We start from the raw sequence: 21,292 nt of genomic DNA, 5'->3' as shown, positions 1-21,292 counted from the left end.
TGGTTTGATAAATGAGCAATGATAAACTTATCAGTAACTAATTTTAATTTGGAGAATATATATAATCTCTATTTAGTTATATTTTCCTAACAAATTCCATACAAATTTATGTATAGACTATAAAAACCGTGCATCGCACGGGTACTATACTAGTCGCTTAACTAATATGACACCAAGACGGTCTTTGATATAAAAGTTTGTAGTAAAAAATAATCTCTTTTACCATTAATTAAATGATTGAATTAAAAAATACAATCAACTAAAAATAGATTAACTCGAACTTTATAAGAATAATCCTTTGACATAAATTTTATTGGAAAATGGCACAAATCAAGCAAAAATTAATACTAAATCAAACTAATATTACCTCAAATTTGGTTGCACATAAGGTAATTGTTGCAAACTAAGCACAAATTAATGCATAACTAGTGTCTGGCCCGGGATTGCCCCGGGTTTTGAATTTTTTCGGATTTATTTGTTGTAAATATGTGTCCATGTAGATGGTGTCGTCAAAGAATTATGGGGTTACACACAAGATTAACGACCGATTGACAACCTTCCCAAGCTGAAACTCCATGTTCTATTACCCCGAGTGCATGTAATATGTTCTATAATTATTCAACCACTTACTCGTTATTACATTCTATTATCCTGAGTTTTTTTTTTTAGGCTAAATCTAGAAAAGTAATAACTGTACATATAAATTAAGTATTCATTCCCTACATTCACTTTTATTCAATTTGTTATTTATTGTGAAAAGAACATAAATGTTTATATAGAAATATATAACATAAGTTGTAGTTGGTTAAGATGGTTGGATGTTGAAATTTAACAGATAGGTCTGATGTTCGATCCTTGCTACATGTTTTTTGGTTGTCAATGACATGTCATGATGCAGATTAATGGTGACGTGGCGTAATAAGGAAAGATATACGTGACACATATACGTTCTTAAGAACGCCTTTTAATATATTAGTATACGTGACACATATACGTTCTTAAGAACGCCTTTTAATATTTGTCTACAATATAAACCTGGCTAGCTCCCTTCTCATTCTAATCACTCAAACCACAATCTATATTTATCTCTCTGTTTATTTGACCTATAATGTAGGTCAGATGTTATACATTTACTTTAGTATTTGGTATTATTATTGATTGTAATTGAATGGCTACTAATTATAATATAATTAGTTTTCTTATATACATCATACATTTGGTGAATCTCAATCTATCGTTCGTTTACAAATCAATAACCCATTTGATTCGAACATTTTACAACTCGTAACCTGTTTAATTTGTACCGTATACAAATTACAACCCGTAACTCATTTAATCCTGCTACTGATCTTAAATTCTTTGACGCTTTTAAAAGTTAGTTATCGCTCTTTTCTCCTAGCTAAGGCCTCAATATTAAAATTTATAAACGTATTGAAAAGTGTGATTTTACTTGGAACTGAATTGACTTGACCGAAAGTACAACCAGCTACTCATTTCATTCCGCTACTAATTTATCCAAGCAGTATGAACCTGAACCTGATATAACCTGCCTTAACTTGTTCAATCCGACCCATTTCAGAATGTTATTCAATGAACCCGACCCGATATGATCCAAACCTATTACAATATGGTTAAACCTATTTACAACCCGACGTGTTTCAACCCGACTCAATTATAATGTAACCGATATGAACCGGACCTGATATGAACTCGTGCTTAATCAACTTAAACTGACTTGACCCCTTAATTTTCGAACCCGACCCGATCACCTATTAGCAAAATAAACCCATTTCAACTCGAGCCGATGAACCCAACCTTAACTCAATCCGTATATCCAAATTGACACCCCCGACTACACACTAACTAGTCACTACTCACTACTCACTACTCACTAGCACGCCAGCACGCCGCCAAGAAAGGAGTTGAACAGACATACTGCACGTCCACATGAGGATTACCTTTAGTGTTAGGTTTAACCCAAAGTCTCATACGGAGTACTTCAATACACTTGTTTTTCCAATACTTAAACATTGTGACTTATGCAAGTCATAAGGTGGATTTCCCACCGACTCTACCAACTTGTATTGATTCGTCAATACACCTACATATTATACTGTACCCAATAATTAGATCCAAACAAGATACGGAGTACCCTAAAACCTCCTGCACCCAGTCCAGTCTAAAAGGAAAGGACATCCCAAGAACCCAAAGCTCAAGGCATTCAATTTTCATTCCCTTAATTTTGGGGATTGGCATAAACCCTAGCAGTACCAAAAAAAAACTTGGAATCCGATGCAAAAATCCAAAGAAAATATCATCTTCCTCAAAAGGTAAACCCCAAAACCTATGGTCCACTTAATTAGTTGAGTTCAGACTTCAGAGGGAGTCCAATATTCAAATTTCATTTATCTTTAGTGACTCTTACTCCCATATCTTTTATGTGGGCCCACTTAATCTCTCCATTCTCCATAAACATGTTCCCATTTATCCTCTAACTGGGTTGCTCTCTCTTACTAAAGTTATTCAAAAACAAAAGAGGAAGGAAAAAGATGTTAAGAATCTTAAGATCCTAAAGGTACAAAACTGTCAAGTGAAAGCCCTCACTATTTGCTTAATGAACTACGGAGTACTCATATAAGTGTTTCACCAAGTCGTTGAATCGTTTTCCAAGTACTAAACACATTATACATAATGCCAATATGCTAATCCTCATAGTTATTCTATCATCTAATACCGCGCGGCTTTCAACTAGAAATAATACTAGTCACTACAGAATCAGAAATTCAGAATCACATCCAATCAAATAATGCGAATCAAAACGACAACAAAAAAAGTTGCAATAATCAAACACACGACTAAGAAAACCTACAATTCGGGTAATTATATTTATGGAGGAGGTGGATTTCCAGAACCAACTAAACCAATGGCACCCAAGAGAAGCCAAAAAGATGAGAAGAAACAAAAAAGAAGGACCCAAGCAAAGAACTAAAGTCCCCACAACTCCATTGGTGAGACCAGTTATAGTATGTGCTTTGAGAAAGGTCCCTACCACGTTCATTATGCCAAAACAGCTAGCAAAATAATAGAAATTGTAGATCTTCTCCATAAGTCAAACATCATACACGGACCACATTATACTACATGTTATCATCCTTTTGTAGACTAATGCACAAAAGGGTTTGTTAAAAAAAAAAAAAAAAAGGATTGCTTTCCTTTCCCCTTTTCGCTTCTTTTTGCTTTTTGTTTTTGGTTTGTTTTCATTTTCACTTCAATTTAGTGCAAGTTGGGAGCTAAATAACATGCACATTTCAACAACTTCTTCAATGTACCAAACTTACACAAGAGAGTTTAAGGGCTTGGCAGTTCGGCAGTTGGCTCCCTTGCTTTGATCATGGTCTTGCTGAAGTGGAGCTGGTTTTGTTCCCATCGTTCTCATGAAAGCCGAACTTCTGAAATATGCCCTGGAGTGACCATGATTTTGACAAGGCGGATTGGTCAGATATATTTACATAGCAGAAAATATTCATCCCAAATTCTCACAGTATATTATTTTCTAAGAAAATATCTGATGAAAATAGGTGAACCGGTGAAGTTATTCTCATGCATCATTTTCATCAGGCCTCTAAGTACAGCTATCAGAAAATGATGGTTGATGGCCGAAATTTTTATGGAATTTAATAAATAAAAATTATAAAGGCATTATCCATTGATAGAGATACCACATATCCAAAATCATAATCATTTTGTGGGGACATGGGTGGTAATTTTTTTTTTTTTTTTTGAGTCAGACGTAGTAAAGATTAATCGGAAGACATACCAAGGCATCGTTGATAGCAAGTGCGACACAGTAGTGTTCCTGTAGATGCAATTGAGAGGGGGGAAAGTGTTAGCGATCACTCCAATGGAAAACTCTGAATTCAGGGTCATCAACAGGGCAAATAGCAGACTACAGGTGTTTAAGAAATTGATCAACAGAAGACAAACATGTACTCAGTAACATACAAGGGACTAATCCATTGAACATTTTAGCCCATCTCATTACATTCATAAAGAATCGTTGGAAATCTAATCTTAACCAACCTGGTTCTCCTTCCCCCCAACCAAAGACTAGATTTCTTGCACCCACCCCAACCCTTCATTTCGCCACCTGCATATTTCCACCTCACTACCACTTACCTCTACCTTGAGCTCCACCCCTCACCCCACACATTTCCAGAACCACCCATTTAGCCCAGAAGCGCTATAATGTGTATTGAGGCCCAAGGGGGAGATGCTTCTATTTGCGTTTTATGTTTAATCCACAATTGACAGAACGATATACACAAACAAGAACTTGCCTGCATCATGTGCCACTCCTCAAACTCATCGAACAACTCCAACCGCTCAATCCTGATACATTATCATAGAAGAACTATTTTAAGAGGGTATACCCATGGGAAATTGGACATAAAAGAAATCAGAACATAAAAGTTAGACATGTATACACAGAAATCAGAACAATATAGATTTCTAATCTAAAAATGAATTCTGTAGAAAGAGTAGCATCCAATAGGACTTTTAATTAGGGAATTTTAGTAGGGTTTCTAAGTATGTTTTGAAATAAGATGAACTTTTTCATTTCTGTTCCCTTTTCATGCAGTAATAATTAGATGCGATAATTGTAGGTTTGTAGCAGCATAAAGGTCCTACAGGTTGTCCAAAACATAATCAGTTTCACATTAGCGTGTACCAATCAACCTACACCTCAGCAGTCAGCATTGTACTACAAGCTTCAACTCCCAATAACCTCACAATAGAAGTGAATTAATAAATAAAAAGATAAACTAATTAAATCTCACAGGTTTAAAGCATAAAAAATGTGATACATGGAAAGGAAAGTTTATCACCTACAACGTATCAATCCCATATTAAGTTTCTATTTTGTTTTGGTAAATCCATCTGACTTTTTAATATCCCATACACTACATAAGCACAACTTTGTACACCTTAGAGCATGTTCATTAGTTGGCTCTTCAAAAGAGCTCTTGGAGGGCTCTCCACTCTCTCTCTACCACTATCTCTCTACAAGACACACTCAAGAATTCATTCCTAAAAACACCCAACATTGGTTGGTTCCTCAATTGAGCTCTCCAATATCTTTTTTACTATTTGGTGGTCCATAATTAATTGTCTTTTAACCAAAGTTCCTATCCACTTTTCAAAGTTACTCCAGACTTTTCAACAAGAATCAACTCTTGGAGGGCTCTTGGGCAAGAGCTACCTTGAAGTAGCTCTCCATGAAGAGCTGCTCAAGAGCCCCTCAAGAACCACTAAATAGCCCCAATGTTGGCCAAGAGATAGTTCTTGTTGGAGAGCTACTTGGAGAGCCACTCCAAGAGCCCCAATATACATGCTCTTAACATATCAAGAAATCACCTCCTATGAACATAACCCCTAACGCGCAGGTATTATTCACTTCATGGACCAACAAGATATTGCACCCCAGATGAAGAATATAAATCTCCAACGAACCACCCAGCTTGACAATAACATTACCACCCACCAGAGAATTAAAAACTGCAACCTTGTTACGAAATACACTAAAAGGCATCTACCTGCGTCTTTCTTGGGAATCGATAAATTCACTGTAAACTCTCAGCATGTTCCAAGCAATAGCTCTCTGAAACCTCGCATATTTTTTAGAAAGATCAGGAAAGATAAAAGAGCTGAAACACAATATAGTACACAAATAACAATCAAAAGCAGAGTAACAAGCTTACTAAGCGTGTCACTTAAGTCAATTAATCATTGACCAACAACAGATGGAGAGTTTTTGTTAATATAAATCCTAATTTATTGATGTCCCCAGCATATATCTTGAGAAATAAAACTTTGCTAATCACATCTCTTTAGCTAGTTGCTTCCAGAGGAATGTTATGTGATGTGATATGAACTCAAAGAAAATCCCATGACCAAAAAATTGACTTCAGAAATGAAGAAACTAAATTACGGGAGTCAATTGTTATCATACCTGCCATCCCTGATCAAGGAAAAGCCTTTCTTTCGCCTCCAATGTTGGTGTAGCATGTATGCCTAAGAGCCCACAACCACGACACTAAGAGAAAAAGAGAGGGGATGGGATATATTAAATAGTGGATCAGGCAATACAAGCAGATAAGCTTAGGGTATTTAAAGAATGTCTCCGGGTTTGCAAGCTAGAACCATGAATTGAGAACAAACTCACGCAGATAGAAAGAACTTGAAAAGCAAGATTTTCACCTGATTGACCTTACAAAACCACTAACATACCCAAAAAAAATCCACTTTCCCCAGACCACGACCTGTTATTATGGACGAACTCCAACAGGAATCACAAATTAACAGAAGGAAATACGCAGTGAAAAAAAATTGTTTAGCCTCTGTTTGGAATGTAAAATAAACATAATGATCCAGATGCCAGAAATCAGGTAGTTTATAGGGGAATTACATGTCAACCAAAAGGAGAGGCAGACTGGTAGCTTATTACTCCGTATATAATTTAGAAACAAATTTGCCTGGTCACAAAAGGATGATACTAAGTAATTTGCAATTACCATGCCATTTGTCTGTTCTAAAAAGCATCACCAGTGGTCTGTTCTAACAAGGTGGAGGCATAACTCATACCATGACAATGGTGGAGGTGATATCGTGATAGTGGCAATAATGAGTTGAATAGAGCGTAAAAAAATCTTCCTAGGTACATCAGAGATTTTCTTACAGTAGGGACACCGTAGGTTATACAGATATATAATTATGTGACTTGATGTGATATAGTTACTACTACAAGTTATAAATGCTAAAAAATTACCTCCAAGTTAAGAATCATTTGCTCCCCAAAAGCATCATCTGGATGAATCTGCAAGAAGAGAATACAAAAATAAGCACAGGGTACAAAGGGGAGACTCCAGGAAGACAAACAAGTGTGAACCAAGGATGTACAACCTGCTCATATAGGAAAAATACAGCTGTAGAAAATGTTTCTGCAGCCCAACCAACTATAGGACGGCTTGACTCAGGATCCAAGTATATTAAAACGCACTCTGCAATAATAAATGTTGGCAGACTGATAATGTCATCAGAATAAGCATATCTGCTTGCCACATCCAAGTAATTGTAAATAAAAGACGAAATTGCAGAAAGTATTTAATAACCCCTTCATCTCATCCATATCTGGAAACACATACTTTTCCCTTGTCCCTTTTAAATTGACAAATTTCCAATTTCAAAAATAAATAAATACAATTCGTGAGACTGAGTATGTTGTGTCAACTTTTAACTGCAATTAGAAACTAGTCCATTGCAATAAATGATTAATTTTTCACTACTCCTGCATTTGTTAATACAATGAAATAGGAGAGAAATAGTCCTATTCAACAAATGGCACTTATGGAGCACTTAAGATGACATGTTAAGAAAGGAAAAAAGTATCATGGATAAGAAAACAGGATGTTACTTGCAAATGACTGTTAAAAACATAATTTAAGGTCATTTTATGGAAGAGGATGGAGGAACACTTTCAAATTTCCAATTTCAGTTGAGTTTCAATTCCTAACTATTTTTCCATACAATTCATAGCTAACATGTAGTTCCTTTGATTTTCTAATTGGAAGAGAGTCAGGCAACTAAACAGGGGACATGTGATGAGATACTTTCAATCAGAGGCTAGAGCAGAGAATTAGTTTACTTTATTCATTCGGGAGACAAAGTATTGCAGAGTCTCCTCATTTGTTTGTTTCTTGAAAAAATTATGTTTGTCCTCAATTTCATAAAAAGCATGTCTCTGATATTGAACCCACATATTTCAAACTATAAACAGTGAGCCAACAGAATATTACTTCTTCCCTCTCCTCAAGGTCAAGAAATACAACCATGTAAAACCGAAAGGTAACCCAGTGCTTCACCATCTTTTACAACCACTTACTAAGAAGAATTAATTATTAAAACCTAAACAAAACAGAAAATTAAGTGCATACCTAGGATCAAGGTTTGCTAAACCTATCACATTATTTAACATTGGAATGTCCCTCAAATCAACAGGAAGCAGTTTGTAATGATCTCCAAGAACTTCCCCATTTTCTGCACAAGCCAAGTTTTCCGTTAAACGAAAATTGTAGCAGTCAAGCGGGATACGAAATGATCCAGATGGAATACTCATAAAAATTCAGAATATTTCAACGTAATTGCGTTAAGGATTTCAATGTTTCAAACTAGCAGAAGCCACCATATTCTGAAGAAACTTCATGACCCACAGATGCCAGCACCGAATGATATGTTAAGATTAGGCACTAGGCAGTATAAAAATAACATTAATCCTGCACCTAAATTCAGATTAATTTTAGTCTTGCAAATGCCATCCCAAAAATATTTTAAAGGTAGTTAATTGCACTCTATCAAGCAAAAACATAAGCAAAAAAACAGAAGCTCAGTATGAGGGTATGACAACATGAACAAGTGTCAAAGTGTTCTAAATCAATTACTTGAATGTTCACGTGGTGACTTACTGAATTCTAACAAGAATTACAAAGGTATTACCTCGGGAAATTGTAGCAGTTGGACCAAGTTTTTCTCTCAACTCATTGTGATACTCGATTAATGCTGCCTTCTTGCTAGTCACCTACAGAGAAAAATACAACATCTCAGAAATCAAATAAAGAAATATGCATTCTCAACAGACATGTGGGACTTGGGATCCCACAAGACAGAAGTCCAAGAAATGCCATGTATGTTTTTTTTATGACAAGAGAATAATTATGTTAGCTGAAGGAAAAAGGAGAACAAACAATGAGGACAAGCTGTCCTCTGATCTAGAATATAAAGTTACAGATTGCCCCAATTTCTTTGTACCTTCCCAACCAAGTAACTCTTGAAAACCCCACCAGCCTTACCCCATAAAGATGCTAAAAATGTGACCTTTCCCTCAATAAATCACAAGGTAATGGAACTCGTGAAAAAGACCCTCGAATTTCTCTCCAACCACTCACCACAAAGTTCCATGAAAGCATTGTGAATGTGCCATAACAACCTCTTTTTCTTACCCTTACCAAACCCCCCTAATGAAAATTTGCAGCCAATCCATACCCTCTAAAGGGAAAACCCAAGATTCCTCATAAATAGCAAACAATCTCCTCCAAAGGTAACTTGCCATTTCACAGTGTAAGAAAACATGAGAGCATGACTCACTATAAGCACGGAAAAGCACGCAAATACCCGGTGAAATAACCAAATATGGCCTTCGTGTTAGTGTTAATTCGCCCTCACGCCAATGTCCACACAAAAGCCTTCACCTTAAGAGGTACCTTCGCCTTCCAAATGAAAAGCTGGAAACTTAGGAAGTTTAACCAGAAAAGGTTTACAAGAAAAAGATCTTGTTGAATCCCCAGCCCACGCTGTAGCATCCTCCACTCTAGATAGTTGAAGATCCAGAGCCCCAAATAAAGAAGAAAGCTCCTCTCACACTCCCTGTATGTGGTGGCCTTAATCCCATGCGTTTCCACCATAGAAATCAGACACAGGAGGCATTGTGCAGTGACAACTGACAAGTGAAATAACCGAGGAAACTGGACATAGAAAGGTTGTTCTCCCCTCCAAACATCTTCCCAAATACGAAAACGACAGCCATTCGCTACTTTGAACTTCAATAAAGGAAAGGAAAGTTTGAAAATCTGGAAATGAACTTCCAGGGACAACTATAGGTTACCCTAAGAGCACTTTGAGCATCCCAGCCATTTGGTTGCAAACTGTTTATTTTTATTTTTATGACTCAATGCCTCAATACTCGCAATCATGAGGAAAACAGCGCAACCACATCCCAACTAAAGCAATGTTTTCAGACACCAGTCCCCCAAAGTACAATGACAAGTATGTCGAAATTGTAACAGAAGTAATCCATTTTCTAGGTAACTGTTGCCAATTTGAACACACCATAACTGCATGAGTTCCCATGACCTATGCACTCTTGCTTGATCAGCAGAAAACATATTACTCCCTCCGTCCCAAAATTATAGTCTTGTTTTCCAAATCGGGCGTCCCAAAATTATAGTCATGTTTCTATTTTTTGCTATTAAGGTCTCCACTTTCTCATGTACGATATTAATTAAAAAATGCATTGATAACACAACAAAACAAAAACAAGTACTATATTCCACTTCCCCTTGTACTATATTTCGTACTTTATTCCACTTTTCCATACAAATCAATCATCATTTGTACTTTATTCCACTTTTCCATGTACTATATTCCATTTTTCTTAAAACCCGTGTTTTTGGTCAAACATGACTATAAATATGGGACGGAGGGAGTATTTATCTCCCAATCCCGCACCCATATGCATTACATGCATTACATGCCAAAAGAAGAATAGCAAAATCTAAATTCTCAAGTCTTACCTCCTTAAAATCCAGCTCCACGAATAGATGTGGTGCTTTTCCCTCCTCCTGATAAAAAGAAGCATCAGAAATTTATCACTAAGCTTGCCTACCAAAAAAATTTAAACCAATCATATTCACTAGCATAACATGCCCCAACAATTTTCCAGATAATAATCCAATTTTTTTTGTAGAAGACCAAAGATGAAACAGACTGAATCATCGCCAAATGACGCAGATAATAAATTGCTTCAAGTACGAGCAGTACATCCAATGTCGATGGGAGAGTTATATACCAATGTCAATGGGAGAGTTATATACCAATGTCGATGGGAGAGTTATATACCAATGTCAATGTGAGAGTTATATGTGGGTTATAATCAGTCTCTCAGTCAAATTCAGCTGAAGTTTCAAAAAGTGTCCCAAGAACTGAGAAGTAGCCGATAGACACACGTACAACATAAAGATCAAATACATTTACGTAACCAAATGTATGTTTTGTAAAAATCTGTTAAATTTCCAGCGAATACCAAAACTCAAACAAATATTATATTAAAATCAATTTTAGCTTCATATAGCATGCAACCCATAACTTCATTAACTAGGGAACTTTGAGGGATAAAGGGGCCCTCTTTCTCAAAAGTCACGTAAAATCTCTTACATATGGACCATTATATATCTACAATCCCAAATATGAAATTCCGATAAAAGAAACCATAAAGGAGACATTTGCTGATAGAATTCTGGCATGTCGGACTGCAAGATCATAAAATAAAATATACCTGCAATTGAAAATATGTTGTATCAAAGCCTGCTCCAAGTGATAGAACTTGCTTCTTACTATGTTCATCAGTATTGAGGAACTTGAAAAGAAGCTTCCGAAGAGCAGCAAAACGTGCAAAATAACCTATTAAAAGGTAAATTCATAACAAAAATGTAAGTGGAAAAACATACGGCAACTGTTAAATATGAAACAACTTAATACAACTAAACCTACCACGATTTATTATAGGAGATCTCCTAACAGGCCTTCTCACAAACAAATGGATGTAGTCATCTCTCATGTATCCCTTTTTCACACAGGACCTCCATCAATCATCAACAATAGGAGGAATCAGATTCACATATAGACATGCTAACAAACCATTTTGCAAGTCACCAGCAAGCAAGTCCAGAGTTTATTCTCTGTAATAGGATAGTTTCTAGATGCAAACATACAGTCCAAGCATTCACAAGTACAATATGCAAAAAATTCCGGGCAAATGATATAACAGGAAATATGGTTCACAATGCAATTCTTCCAGAACCTACATGAACTTAAACAACTTACTCGTAAAGACCGAACCCTCTTTACTGGCACCAGGGTAATTATGATGACGGTTGTGAAGAATGGTGCCAACAGAGTATTATAAAGAACCTTTGCTGGACAACTTACAAAGTACGCAAGACTTAGGAATCACTAATGAGTATTATCTTACCCTTGTCTGAAGACTTAACATGTTCAAAATCTCAAAAAACGAAAATTATTTAATTCATATTGTTAGTCGACTTCGTATGCAAAGAATTAGCTACACTTTCAGCGGTTGAATATGGTCTCATGGGCAGTCAATCATAACAAGGGCATTAAAATCTCATCACTAAGCATTCAAAGCAAAAATATTCTCAATAGTCTATAACATCTTCCTTTTGTGTGTCACCTGGCTCCTTGTAAATTGAATAATTAACGTATTCAGAGTTCCGTCTTTTTCTTTTTTCTCCCACACCCGTTAAGAAACCAGTGATCTTTCAAATAACCCAAAAGTGATTAGTATTTCAGTAATACTCACAGTGACCCCAGCCAATCACACCGCAGTCTCTTGATTGTTCACATGATTAGCAACAGTTGCCTCGCAGCTCCTATTTCCTACACATCTAAATTTCTGGTATCTCAAGTTCCGTTAACGAAGAGTCTTCGTTAGTTAAGAGTTCTAAACACTAATGCCACTAATCCTGAGTATATTCACCGAGAAATTCTTGGGTATATTCAGATGTAGAAAGAATTATGCTCTGCAGTGAGGGAAATCAAGCCTCCAATAGGCATCCACCTCCTTCATGAACGATGAATCATTTCCGTGAGATGTGCTGAAGATGATAAAAAGCACCTCCGTGTTTGGGATGAATAAACAGGTCTTCTTGAAACTAATCTTTTAACATGTTGAAAGTTTGACAGTTAATCAGTTCATTAATTACCAAGAAACAAAAATCAGGAAGCACTGAGTTCTGCTTCCTCTAGTGTCTCATTCAATAATCGTCTCGAAATTTCATGTTAACTGCAGGCCCTTATGCTATTGCTGTCTGATTTACACACTACTGGACCCTACTGGTATGCTCTTCAAAACAAAAATACCTAAGATCAACCTCAAGCATTGCCTCCTCGACGAGGAGAGAATGTTGCAACTTGAAAGGGACAGATTATCTTAACACTTGATAAGACATTCTCGGGTAAACCGCCTCCTTATTAACTGGTTATTTATATTTATCCCTTGTTAGGAATCGGTGAAGCTTTCCATTAGCTCTATTCAAGAAGGAGAAATAAGACCACATTCCTGATCATCAACATAGATAATATAACAAATGACAACGGGGGATATTCATGGCAACAAATAAAGGTCTTACAAAACATTCCATCCATTTTGCCATTAAAACTTTTCCCCTTCTTCTAAATCACTCATACTGGCTAACCCATAAAAATCCAAACATCTTACAGAATCTGAAGTATAACTACATAAAAAAAATCCCCAACTGGGTATTTTCATCTAGAAGATACAAAACATGAACAAGAACCAGGAAAAAAACGATAAAATTACGCTGCTGTAGCAAAATAACCCCAGAAATTTTGATTGCAACATGATTAGAAAAATTGCATTTATTGCAAAATAAAACGAAATAAATTAGGGGATAATGTTAGCAATAATATACCGAATTCAATGGTTATGTTTTAGAGAGAATATAAATCATTTTCTGGGTGAAAGAAAAATAAAATAAGGCAACAAATGAGGGGTATTTGCTCACAATTTGCTAGCAGAAGCGTCGTCATTGGTGGCTTGAACAGCTGCAGTGTTACTGCTTGCATCTGCTGCGTTTTTCGCCATTTTCATCCCTTCTCAAAAACTCAGATTGAAGTTATACGGAGTATGAATACGCTGTGCAGCAGCGCAGGTGATACGCAATTAACGCAAATGAAAGCTAAAGGGGTTTTTCCATTCCTAAAGACTAAATGGTAAAAAAATAAATTTTCTACTCCCTCCATTTCATTTCCCCCATCCTAAAGTCTTATACCATCAACTCAATGTGACTGTACTAAGGTTCCGTTCTATTGTACTTATTTCGACTGAATTTATATTATCTGAATTTATTTGAACTTAACTGAACTTATAAGAACTTATTTTATCCGGAAAAAAAAATTTTGTCAGAAATAAACTTATTTGTGTGTGAAAATGTCTGGAAATACTTATTTTTGTTGAACTTATATTATCTGAACTTAACTGAACTTATCTGAACTTATTTTATGTGATCACGCGTATCAGACTACCATTCATATCAGACAACCTCTCCAAAAAAAAAAAAATAGCTAAAGGTGGAAATCCAAAAAAAATGATAGTACAACACTAACATAAACTTTCCCCTAAATGCATGTACTACAAGACTACAATACCAATGTTTACCCAAAAGAATACAAATTGATCATTTAGAAAGAGCTCAAATGAAGGCTCTTATTCAGTTAGGTAATGATCAGGGAGTTCTTCAAACATGGTAAAAAATGCAGGACTATAAGAGTAGAGCTTTACTAACTGATATAGTCGATAGCTGAAAACCTAAACTTGAAGCATTCTATACAAAGAGAATTGGAAAACCATTAACAATAAAAAAAATAAGATATTATGTCACTGAGTACTCGAAATTAAAAATACAAATCCCAAAATAAAAGTATCCACACCGCCTCACCGACCATCTCCATTACCTTCCTACAGTTGTATTTTGGGCATCTCATTTCATTATACTACTTCTAGCTTCAAATCCCCAAATCAAAAGTGGTCTTATTCTTCTTCTCCAGGAATCAAATCATGTGCATTTCCATTCTCCAAGTATATTCACCGTCCATCTTCTTTCATTCACCTTATAGCCATTTTCAAACTATCCCCCAAATTGATTCCCCTTTTTTTCTCCGATTTCTTCAATTACAACAAGAATAATGTGAATATATTGGTTTTTAGAAGTATGTTGGCGGTGACCTAGGCCCAAGATGTCGGTGATGGTGCAAGTTCTGCAATGCTATATATGTAAATTGAATATGATGATGGGCGACGACGGTGTTAGCAACAGACCCGATAACCGGTGAAATTCGAAAGCAACAGTCTCGGGGGCGGAACGACATAAGAGAGTAAGAAACCGAGAGTTATGACATAGTTCACTGGGACTTTGGGTTCACCAGATTGATGGCCATGGGGGTTGGAACTTTGGTAGTCATAGCAAATTTACCGAGGCTGGAATTAAAAAAAAAAACGGTTTTTTCATGAAATGCCCCTGAGGTTTGCAATAATGCACCAAATACACCTGCGCGTTTCAAAATTCATAAAATACCCCTAAAGTTCCGTACTGTTCATTAAATGCTCCTGGATTTAACGGACGTTAGCTTGCCGTTAGTGACGTTTTACCAATTTGCCCTTAATTGTTGTTTGGCGCGATTTAGGTAACAATTGTGACTGAAATTCCAAAAAAAAAAAACTTCTCAACTTCTCTTCTTTCTCTCTCCTTTCCCCTGTTCTTCAACCCTCATCAATTCTACTGTAACTGACAAAATTCTGGGTAGATCTTCAAGAATTTAGTGAAATTTGTTGCGTTCTCTTTTGGCGAGTTCGTGGGTGTTCGTTTGGTGAATTCGCGACAAAAGGGGGGCAACTTGGAGGCGATTTAGAGCTTCGGGTGCAGTGGACGAACAAGGGCCCTTTTCCTAGTTGGATTATCTACTTCAAGGTAATAATCCCTTCTTCGCTGATTTATTTTGCTTGTAAAGTATAATTTTTTTCGCGAAATTGATTAGGGTTAGGGTTTTGCGAAATTGTCAGTGATTTTTTGAAATTGTCAGTTGAGATTAATTGATTGGTTAGAAGTTAGTTATTCCTTGGATTTGTTGTGAATAATTGTTTGGTTAGTTGTAAGTTGTGATTGTGACCTGTTGAATTTCATTGTGATCATGATTGTGGTTGTTTATTGATGAATTGTTGTTGGTTGAATCGAAATTCATGTTTTTTTTTCTTAAATTTTCCCTTTAGGATGACTGCAATGTGGTTGTTATTGCATCATGGATCACATAGCTTTGATGTGAGAGTTACAGACATAGAAAAGTATCGTCTTTTGAGGTTGTTTTTGGATATTTTTGAGGAATCTGTTAGGCAGGATGTGTTTTTACCTAGTACATTTGCCCTGTTTATTGAGTCTCCCTGTGGTAGAGTTGAGTTGGTAGATGATAAGACAATGAAGCTAATGTGGGGATGGAATTGGGGTAAGGACACTGCTGAAATATGGGTTGAGGGTACAGACAAACCAGGAGTGGTGTTTAGAAATGATGTTGCCACAATTGAGCATCATAGGAAGGAGAGTGAGAGAAAGCTCAAAGAGAGACAAGATGAACTTCTTAGGGCTCAAAGAAAGGAGGAAGAGGAAATGAGGAAAAAACAGGAGAGAGAGGACATTTTAAGGGAACTTCAAGAACAAATGGAGTACACAGTAGCTGTGGAGGTGCCTGTGGTTGATTGTGAGGACTTAAGCACTGAGTATGTGAGGATTATAAGCAAGGATGGTGCTGATGAGGTGTTTCCAGGAGCCTCTCAACCACAACCCACACAAGAATCTTCACCCTCCAAAAAACCTACTTCTCCTAAACCAAAACAAAAGGCCAAAGTCAAGCCAACTACTCCAAAAGCTCCTAAGGTTCCTAAAGCCAAGAAACTGACCCCTAAGAGGAGACCCACCCCAACTCAAAAACAGGCCACACCAAAGGCAAAAAAACCCACCCCAACAACAAAAAAGCCCACCTCAACACCACAGCAACCCACCCCAACTCCAGAACAATCAATCCCACCAGCACAGCAACCCACCCCAACAACACAGCAGCCCATCCCACCACCACAGCAACCCGACCCATCACCACAAACACACCCCACCCATTCCCCACCACCACAGAACACCCAAAATGATCAACCACCCCATTCCCCACCACCACAGAACACCCAAAATGATCAGCCACCCCATTCAACACCAACACAGAATCAGTCTGAAGCTGTTAAAAGGAAGGGGGGCAGAACTACACCTACAGGGTTCAGGGTGAACAAAGTGACTGCCAAGAAAGCTGGAACTTGGGTATCCAAAGGGAAGGGCATATGTAGGAAGGGTACAGGGAGGTCAAAGAGTGCAAGGGTGTTCACTGATGTTGAGGATATAGGTTCAGAAGAGGAGAGTGAGGATTTAGATTGGGAGGAATCTGAACCAGACTCTGAACTAGAGGAGGATAAACTTGATGATTGGGTTGACTCTGATGTGGAGGCTGAGGTGATAACAGATGATGTGCCTGACTTATTGTTTGAGGAATGTTTGGATGGTTCTAGTAAGATGGATAAGGCCTACAAGAATGGAAAGATATGGACTCATCAACCATATGGGTCCATCAAATTAGAACCTTGGTTGATCTTTCCAGACAAGTCCACTTTCCTAGATGTTTTGAGGAGTTTTTGCATACAAGAGGGGTTTGGACTTAGTGTTGAGAGGGCTGACAGTAAGAGGTACACTGCAGTGTGTGCAATAGAAACTTGTGACTGGAGGATACATGCAAGTAAGATGTTTGACAGTGTCAGTTGGGCTATTAAGGGGATCAGTGGGTGCCACAAAACTTGTGGGAGATTGGAGGAGAACCCTGTGGTGACCTCTGAGTGGCTATGTAAGAACATGATGAGTCTAATTGAGGCCAACACTGAAATTCCTGTTGAGACATTGAGAAGGTATGCACAGGAGACATTTCAATTGAGGGTTAAAAAGAGATTGTTGTACAAAGTAAGGAGTATGGCAGTAGAGAAGATACATGGTGGTTGGGCTGAGGCTTATGAGTTGCTTCCTAGGTATGCTGAGATGATTAAACAGACAAACCCAGGAAGTTATGCACTGATTTCCTGGGGTGCTACAAGTGGGGATGTGAACCCCAAGTTCAGAGCTTGTTTCTTCTCCTTTGCTGCTCAAGTCAAGGGGTTTTTGAGGGGGTGCAGGCCTATAATTGGAATAGATGGGGCTCATCTAAGTGGGTTTTACAAGGGAATCCTACTCACAGCTGTTGGCAGAACAATGAAATATTTGTTCTGGCTTATGGGATAGTGGACACTGAGAGCTGTGATAGTTGGACACATTTCATGAGATGCTTGAGGCAGATGTTTGAGCAAGAGGGTTGCAACAAAGATGATTGGACCTTCATCAGTGACAGGATGAAGGTATATGTTTATTTTGCTCCTTTTTTGTTTCAATTTTATAATATTGCAACAGATATGATTGGCCTAAAATGAACATATCCTGTGTAGGGAGTTGACTTGGCAGTGAGAGATACTTTTCCTAGAGCTACTAGGAGAGTTTGCTGCCAACACTTGTACATGAATTACAAAAACAATGGATTTAGTGGATCTGTTTTCTTCAAACTGTTTTGGATAGCTGCAAATGCACACAATGAGTATGTGTATGGTAAAGCATTAGAGAAGATCACTGCTCATGATCCAAATGCTGCTGCATACTTGGACACATGCCAGGAGCAGTGGTCCAGGCATATGTTTGACCCTGCTGTTTGTTGTGATCACAACACAACAAACTTTGTGGAGTCATTCAATGCATGCACAAAACCATACAGAGACATGCCTGTATTCTCATTGTTGGAAGGTATATATAGCTCACCACTTCATGTTCTGTTCCTTTATTTTGTGATGTTTGTGATGTTCTGTGTATAATGTTGTATGTTGTTGTGTTGTTGTACAGCAATCAGAAAGTGGTGTATGGAGAGGGTTGGGGCAAGATTTGACATGGCAATTGATATGGAGGATGGTCAGTTGACTGAGTATGCCAAGAAAGAGGTGGATGAAAGAACAGGAGAGTCTAGGTTCTGCTATGCTACAGCCTGTGGTGGGGGGGAATTTGAGGTCAGAGATGCACATGTGAACTTCCCCATCAGGTTATCAACTAGAAGCTGTGGTTGTGGGAAGTGGCAAATTTCTGTAATCCCCTGCAAGCATGCACTCAGGGTGATTTATGACCAAAGGCTGAACCCCATTGATTTTGTCTCCCCATTCTTCAAGTCTGCTGCATACAAGCTTACATATGCAGACCACATTCACCCCATGTCAGACCCAACACAGTGGCCTAACTTTTCTCTCCCTACCATTCAGCCTCCAGTCATCAAAAGACAAGCTGGAAGACCTGCTAAGAAGAGAAAGAGAGGACCAAATGAACCCAGGGAGGGGAAGAGGAACAACAATGTGAAATGTGGAAAATGCAGGGAGTTTGGTCATAACTCAAGGACATGTAAGAATGGAGGACCAAGCACTTCAGCAGCAGGAGGAGCAAGTACATCACAAGGGGGTCCAAGGGGGAGGAAAAGAGCAAACACAGCAACTTAACCATGCACAAAGTTAAAAGTTAGCCAGTTTTTGGTGAATTGTAGGTGCACAAAGTTAAAATAGCTTAGGCAATTTACAGTTAGTATCACTTTTTGGAAAGAACACAATTGCTTAGACAAGATGTTTTTGTGCAGTTTCAGTGGCATTTGTCCACTTAGAAATCAGTTTTTGTAAAGCTCATATGCTTAAACAAGTGATGTTATTGCTTGAAATTTGTTACAACTCTACTTCATTGCTATCCAAATTAGAAATGCAAACATTATTACACCAATTTTTATTGCAAACTTGAATTGTTGTTTCTGTTGTTTCATTTTCTTCTTCAATAGCTTCAACTCTTCATGCATTCCCCTGCTTCCTTCTTGCATTCCCCTGTTTTCTTCTTGCATTCCCCTGTTTTCATCAGCTCTGTTTCCCTTGCTTTGAGCTTCATCAAATGTCTGCTCAACAAAACCTTTGCACCACTTGAAATTATCACAAGGATCACACTTGTAGTAAAGCTTTTGCGGATTTTTAGCCGTTTCCGAGCTCCTAATTGCAAATCTTCTCCCATAATTGCAGTTTTTATTTGGAACTCTTAGGTATGACAAACTTGGGATGGAAGAGGATCCGGTTTTTGAATTAGAACTCATGGCTATTTAGGAAACAGAGGGTTAAACATGGAGCAAGTCAAGTGAACAACAGCCTTACTTATAGGCAGCATGAACATAACGACTATATTGAATTAAAACTAGCCGTTGGATTCAAATTATGAAGTTTGGGTATTTGGTGCAAAGAACTTTACAAATAGGTGTATACTATGCAAAACCTTTATATTTAGGTGCATTTTATGAATTTTAAACATGACTTAACGGAGGACTAACGGAAAGTCATAATAGGGGTATTTGGTGAACAGTTTTGAGTAAATAGGGGTATTTTATGAATTTTGAAACGCGCAGGTGTATTTGGTGCATTATTGCAATCCTCAGGGGCATTTCATGAAAAAATCGAAAAAAAAACCCAAAACCACTAAGGGCGTGTTCGGCGGTAGCGTTTGAGGTAGCGGGTAGCGTTTTGACCTAGTCAAGACGGTACTTGTAAAATTTGTAAGTGTTTGGTAAAGTAGCGATTTAGGTAGCGGTTAGCGGTTGAGGTAGCGGTTTGGTAGCTTTTGTCAAACGTTAAAATTAGTAGCGTTTAAGATAGCGGGTAGCGTTTGACAAATTTATAATAAAGTTTTAAATAATATTCTTGCTTTTATTTTTATTTTTATAATATCAACCGCTACTTTTACCGAACACTCATATTAGTTACCGCTACTTTGACAGCTAATCGTTACCCGCTACTATTCACCGCTACTCGCTACTTTAACCGCTACCCGCTACTCAACCGCTAACCGCTACCCGCTACCGCTAATTTTGCCGAACAAGGCCTAAATTTTTCCTCTGATTCGTTTTTTATTCCTGAAGTTTGCCACTAAAAGTCATTACGTCATTGTTGCCCCGACACTAAAAACTAGAAACGAAAAACGATAACGAATGGACCCTTAGATTTAACAAATTTTTTAACAAAAAATAAATCACTAATCCGTTTAAGAAATTTAAGAAACTCGTGTCTACCATTGAGAATCGAATAAAAATTAAGTTACCATTGAGAACGATAATTACGCTATGATAACTCGTTAATCCGTAAAAGTTTGAAACATAACCTAATTAAGAACCGGCGGTGATCTGAATATAGCGACATCCTAAATGACCCGTCTATTTATGACCAGATTAAATACGACTCTATTTTCTCTAGAACTCGATTAAACATGTTACATCTCATACCTTGTCAACCATAACTGAATATGACTCAACCTAGTTACAACTCGACCAAAAAAATAACGAAACTGGTTTAATTCTTTAGTTGCAACCCAAACTGATTAACTGAACTGCTAGCCAACCCGTTTCATCCTGATCCGCTTTACCTTTCTACTCGATTAACCCGACACGATATAAGCACGAGTCCGCTATAACCCGACTTGTTTCAATGCGAATCGGATTAACCTGATCTGATTACAATCGTGGCATAATAATGACCTAACCCGATTTAAAATCGTGCAAAAAGTAACCATACCCATCTAGCTCCCTAGATTTCAAAACTCCCAAATAGACCTCCTCACCTCCTAGAAAAATATACCCGTTTAAAATCGAAACCTATCAACCTGATTCAGAACCAGACCGTCAACGAGAATTGACACCTCTACGC

The 21,292-nt window shown here is 37.6% G+C and overlaps 3 protein-coding genes across 3 annotated transcripts; 2 read left to right on the top strand and 1 right to left on the bottom strand.

The window, feature by feature from the left end:
- Window positions 1-2,982: 2,982 nt before the first annotated feature.
- LOC110803938 (leucine carboxyl methyltransferase 1 homolog) lies at window positions 2,983-13,648 on the bottom strand. Its single transcript, XM_022009491.2, has 13 exons — window positions 13,434-13,648; window positions 11,380-11,468; window positions 11,165-11,289; window positions 10,404-10,451; window positions 8,551-8,632; window positions 7,992-8,094; window positions 6,961-7,081; window positions 6,827-6,874; window positions 6,011-6,094; window positions 5,595-5,659; window positions 4,338-4,389; window positions 3,818-3,856; window positions 2,983-3,461 (listed from the first exon to the last, which is right to left on the bottom strand). Exons 1-13 carry the CDS (start codon window positions 13,517-13,519, stop codon window positions 3,390-3,392), a joined length of 1,014 nt encoding a protein of 337 aa, XP_021865183.1. The 5' UTR covers window positions 13,520-13,648; the 3' UTR covers window positions 2,983-3,389.
- A 425-nt stretch (window positions 13,649-14,073) lies between these two features.
- Window positions 14,074-19,606, top strand: LOC110803943 (uncharacterized). The gene is made up of 2 exons (XM_056837461.1): window positions 14,074-15,395; window positions 18,429-19,606. Exon 2 carries the CDS (start codon window positions 18,446-18,448, stop codon window positions 19,064-19,066), a length of 621 nt encoding a protein of 206 aa, XP_056693439.1. The 5' UTR covers window positions 14,074-15,395; window positions 18,429-18,445; the 3' UTR covers window positions 19,067-19,606.
- On the top strand, window positions 15,433-18,059 carry LOC130468040 (uncharacterized). The gene is made up of 2 exons (XM_056837460.1): window positions 15,433-17,896; window positions 17,984-18,059. Exon 1 carries the CDS (start codon window positions 15,636-15,638, stop codon window positions 17,781-17,783), a length of 2,148 nt encoding a protein of 715 aa, XP_056693438.1. The 5' UTR covers window positions 15,433-15,635; the 3' UTR covers window positions 17,784-17,896; window positions 17,984-18,059.
- Window positions 19,607-21,292: the final 1,686 nt, after the last annotated feature.

The sequence above is a fragment of the Spinacia oleracea genome, chromosome 2 (assembly GCF_020520425.1).
Source record: "Spinacia oleracea cultivar Varoflay chromosome 2, BTI_SOV_V1, whole genome shotgun sequence".
NCBI lineage: Eukaryota > Viridiplantae > Streptophyta > Magnoliopsida > Caryophyllales > Amaranthaceae > Spinacia > Spinacia oleracea.
This window is presented reverse-complemented; position numbering and strand designations above follow the sequence as displayed.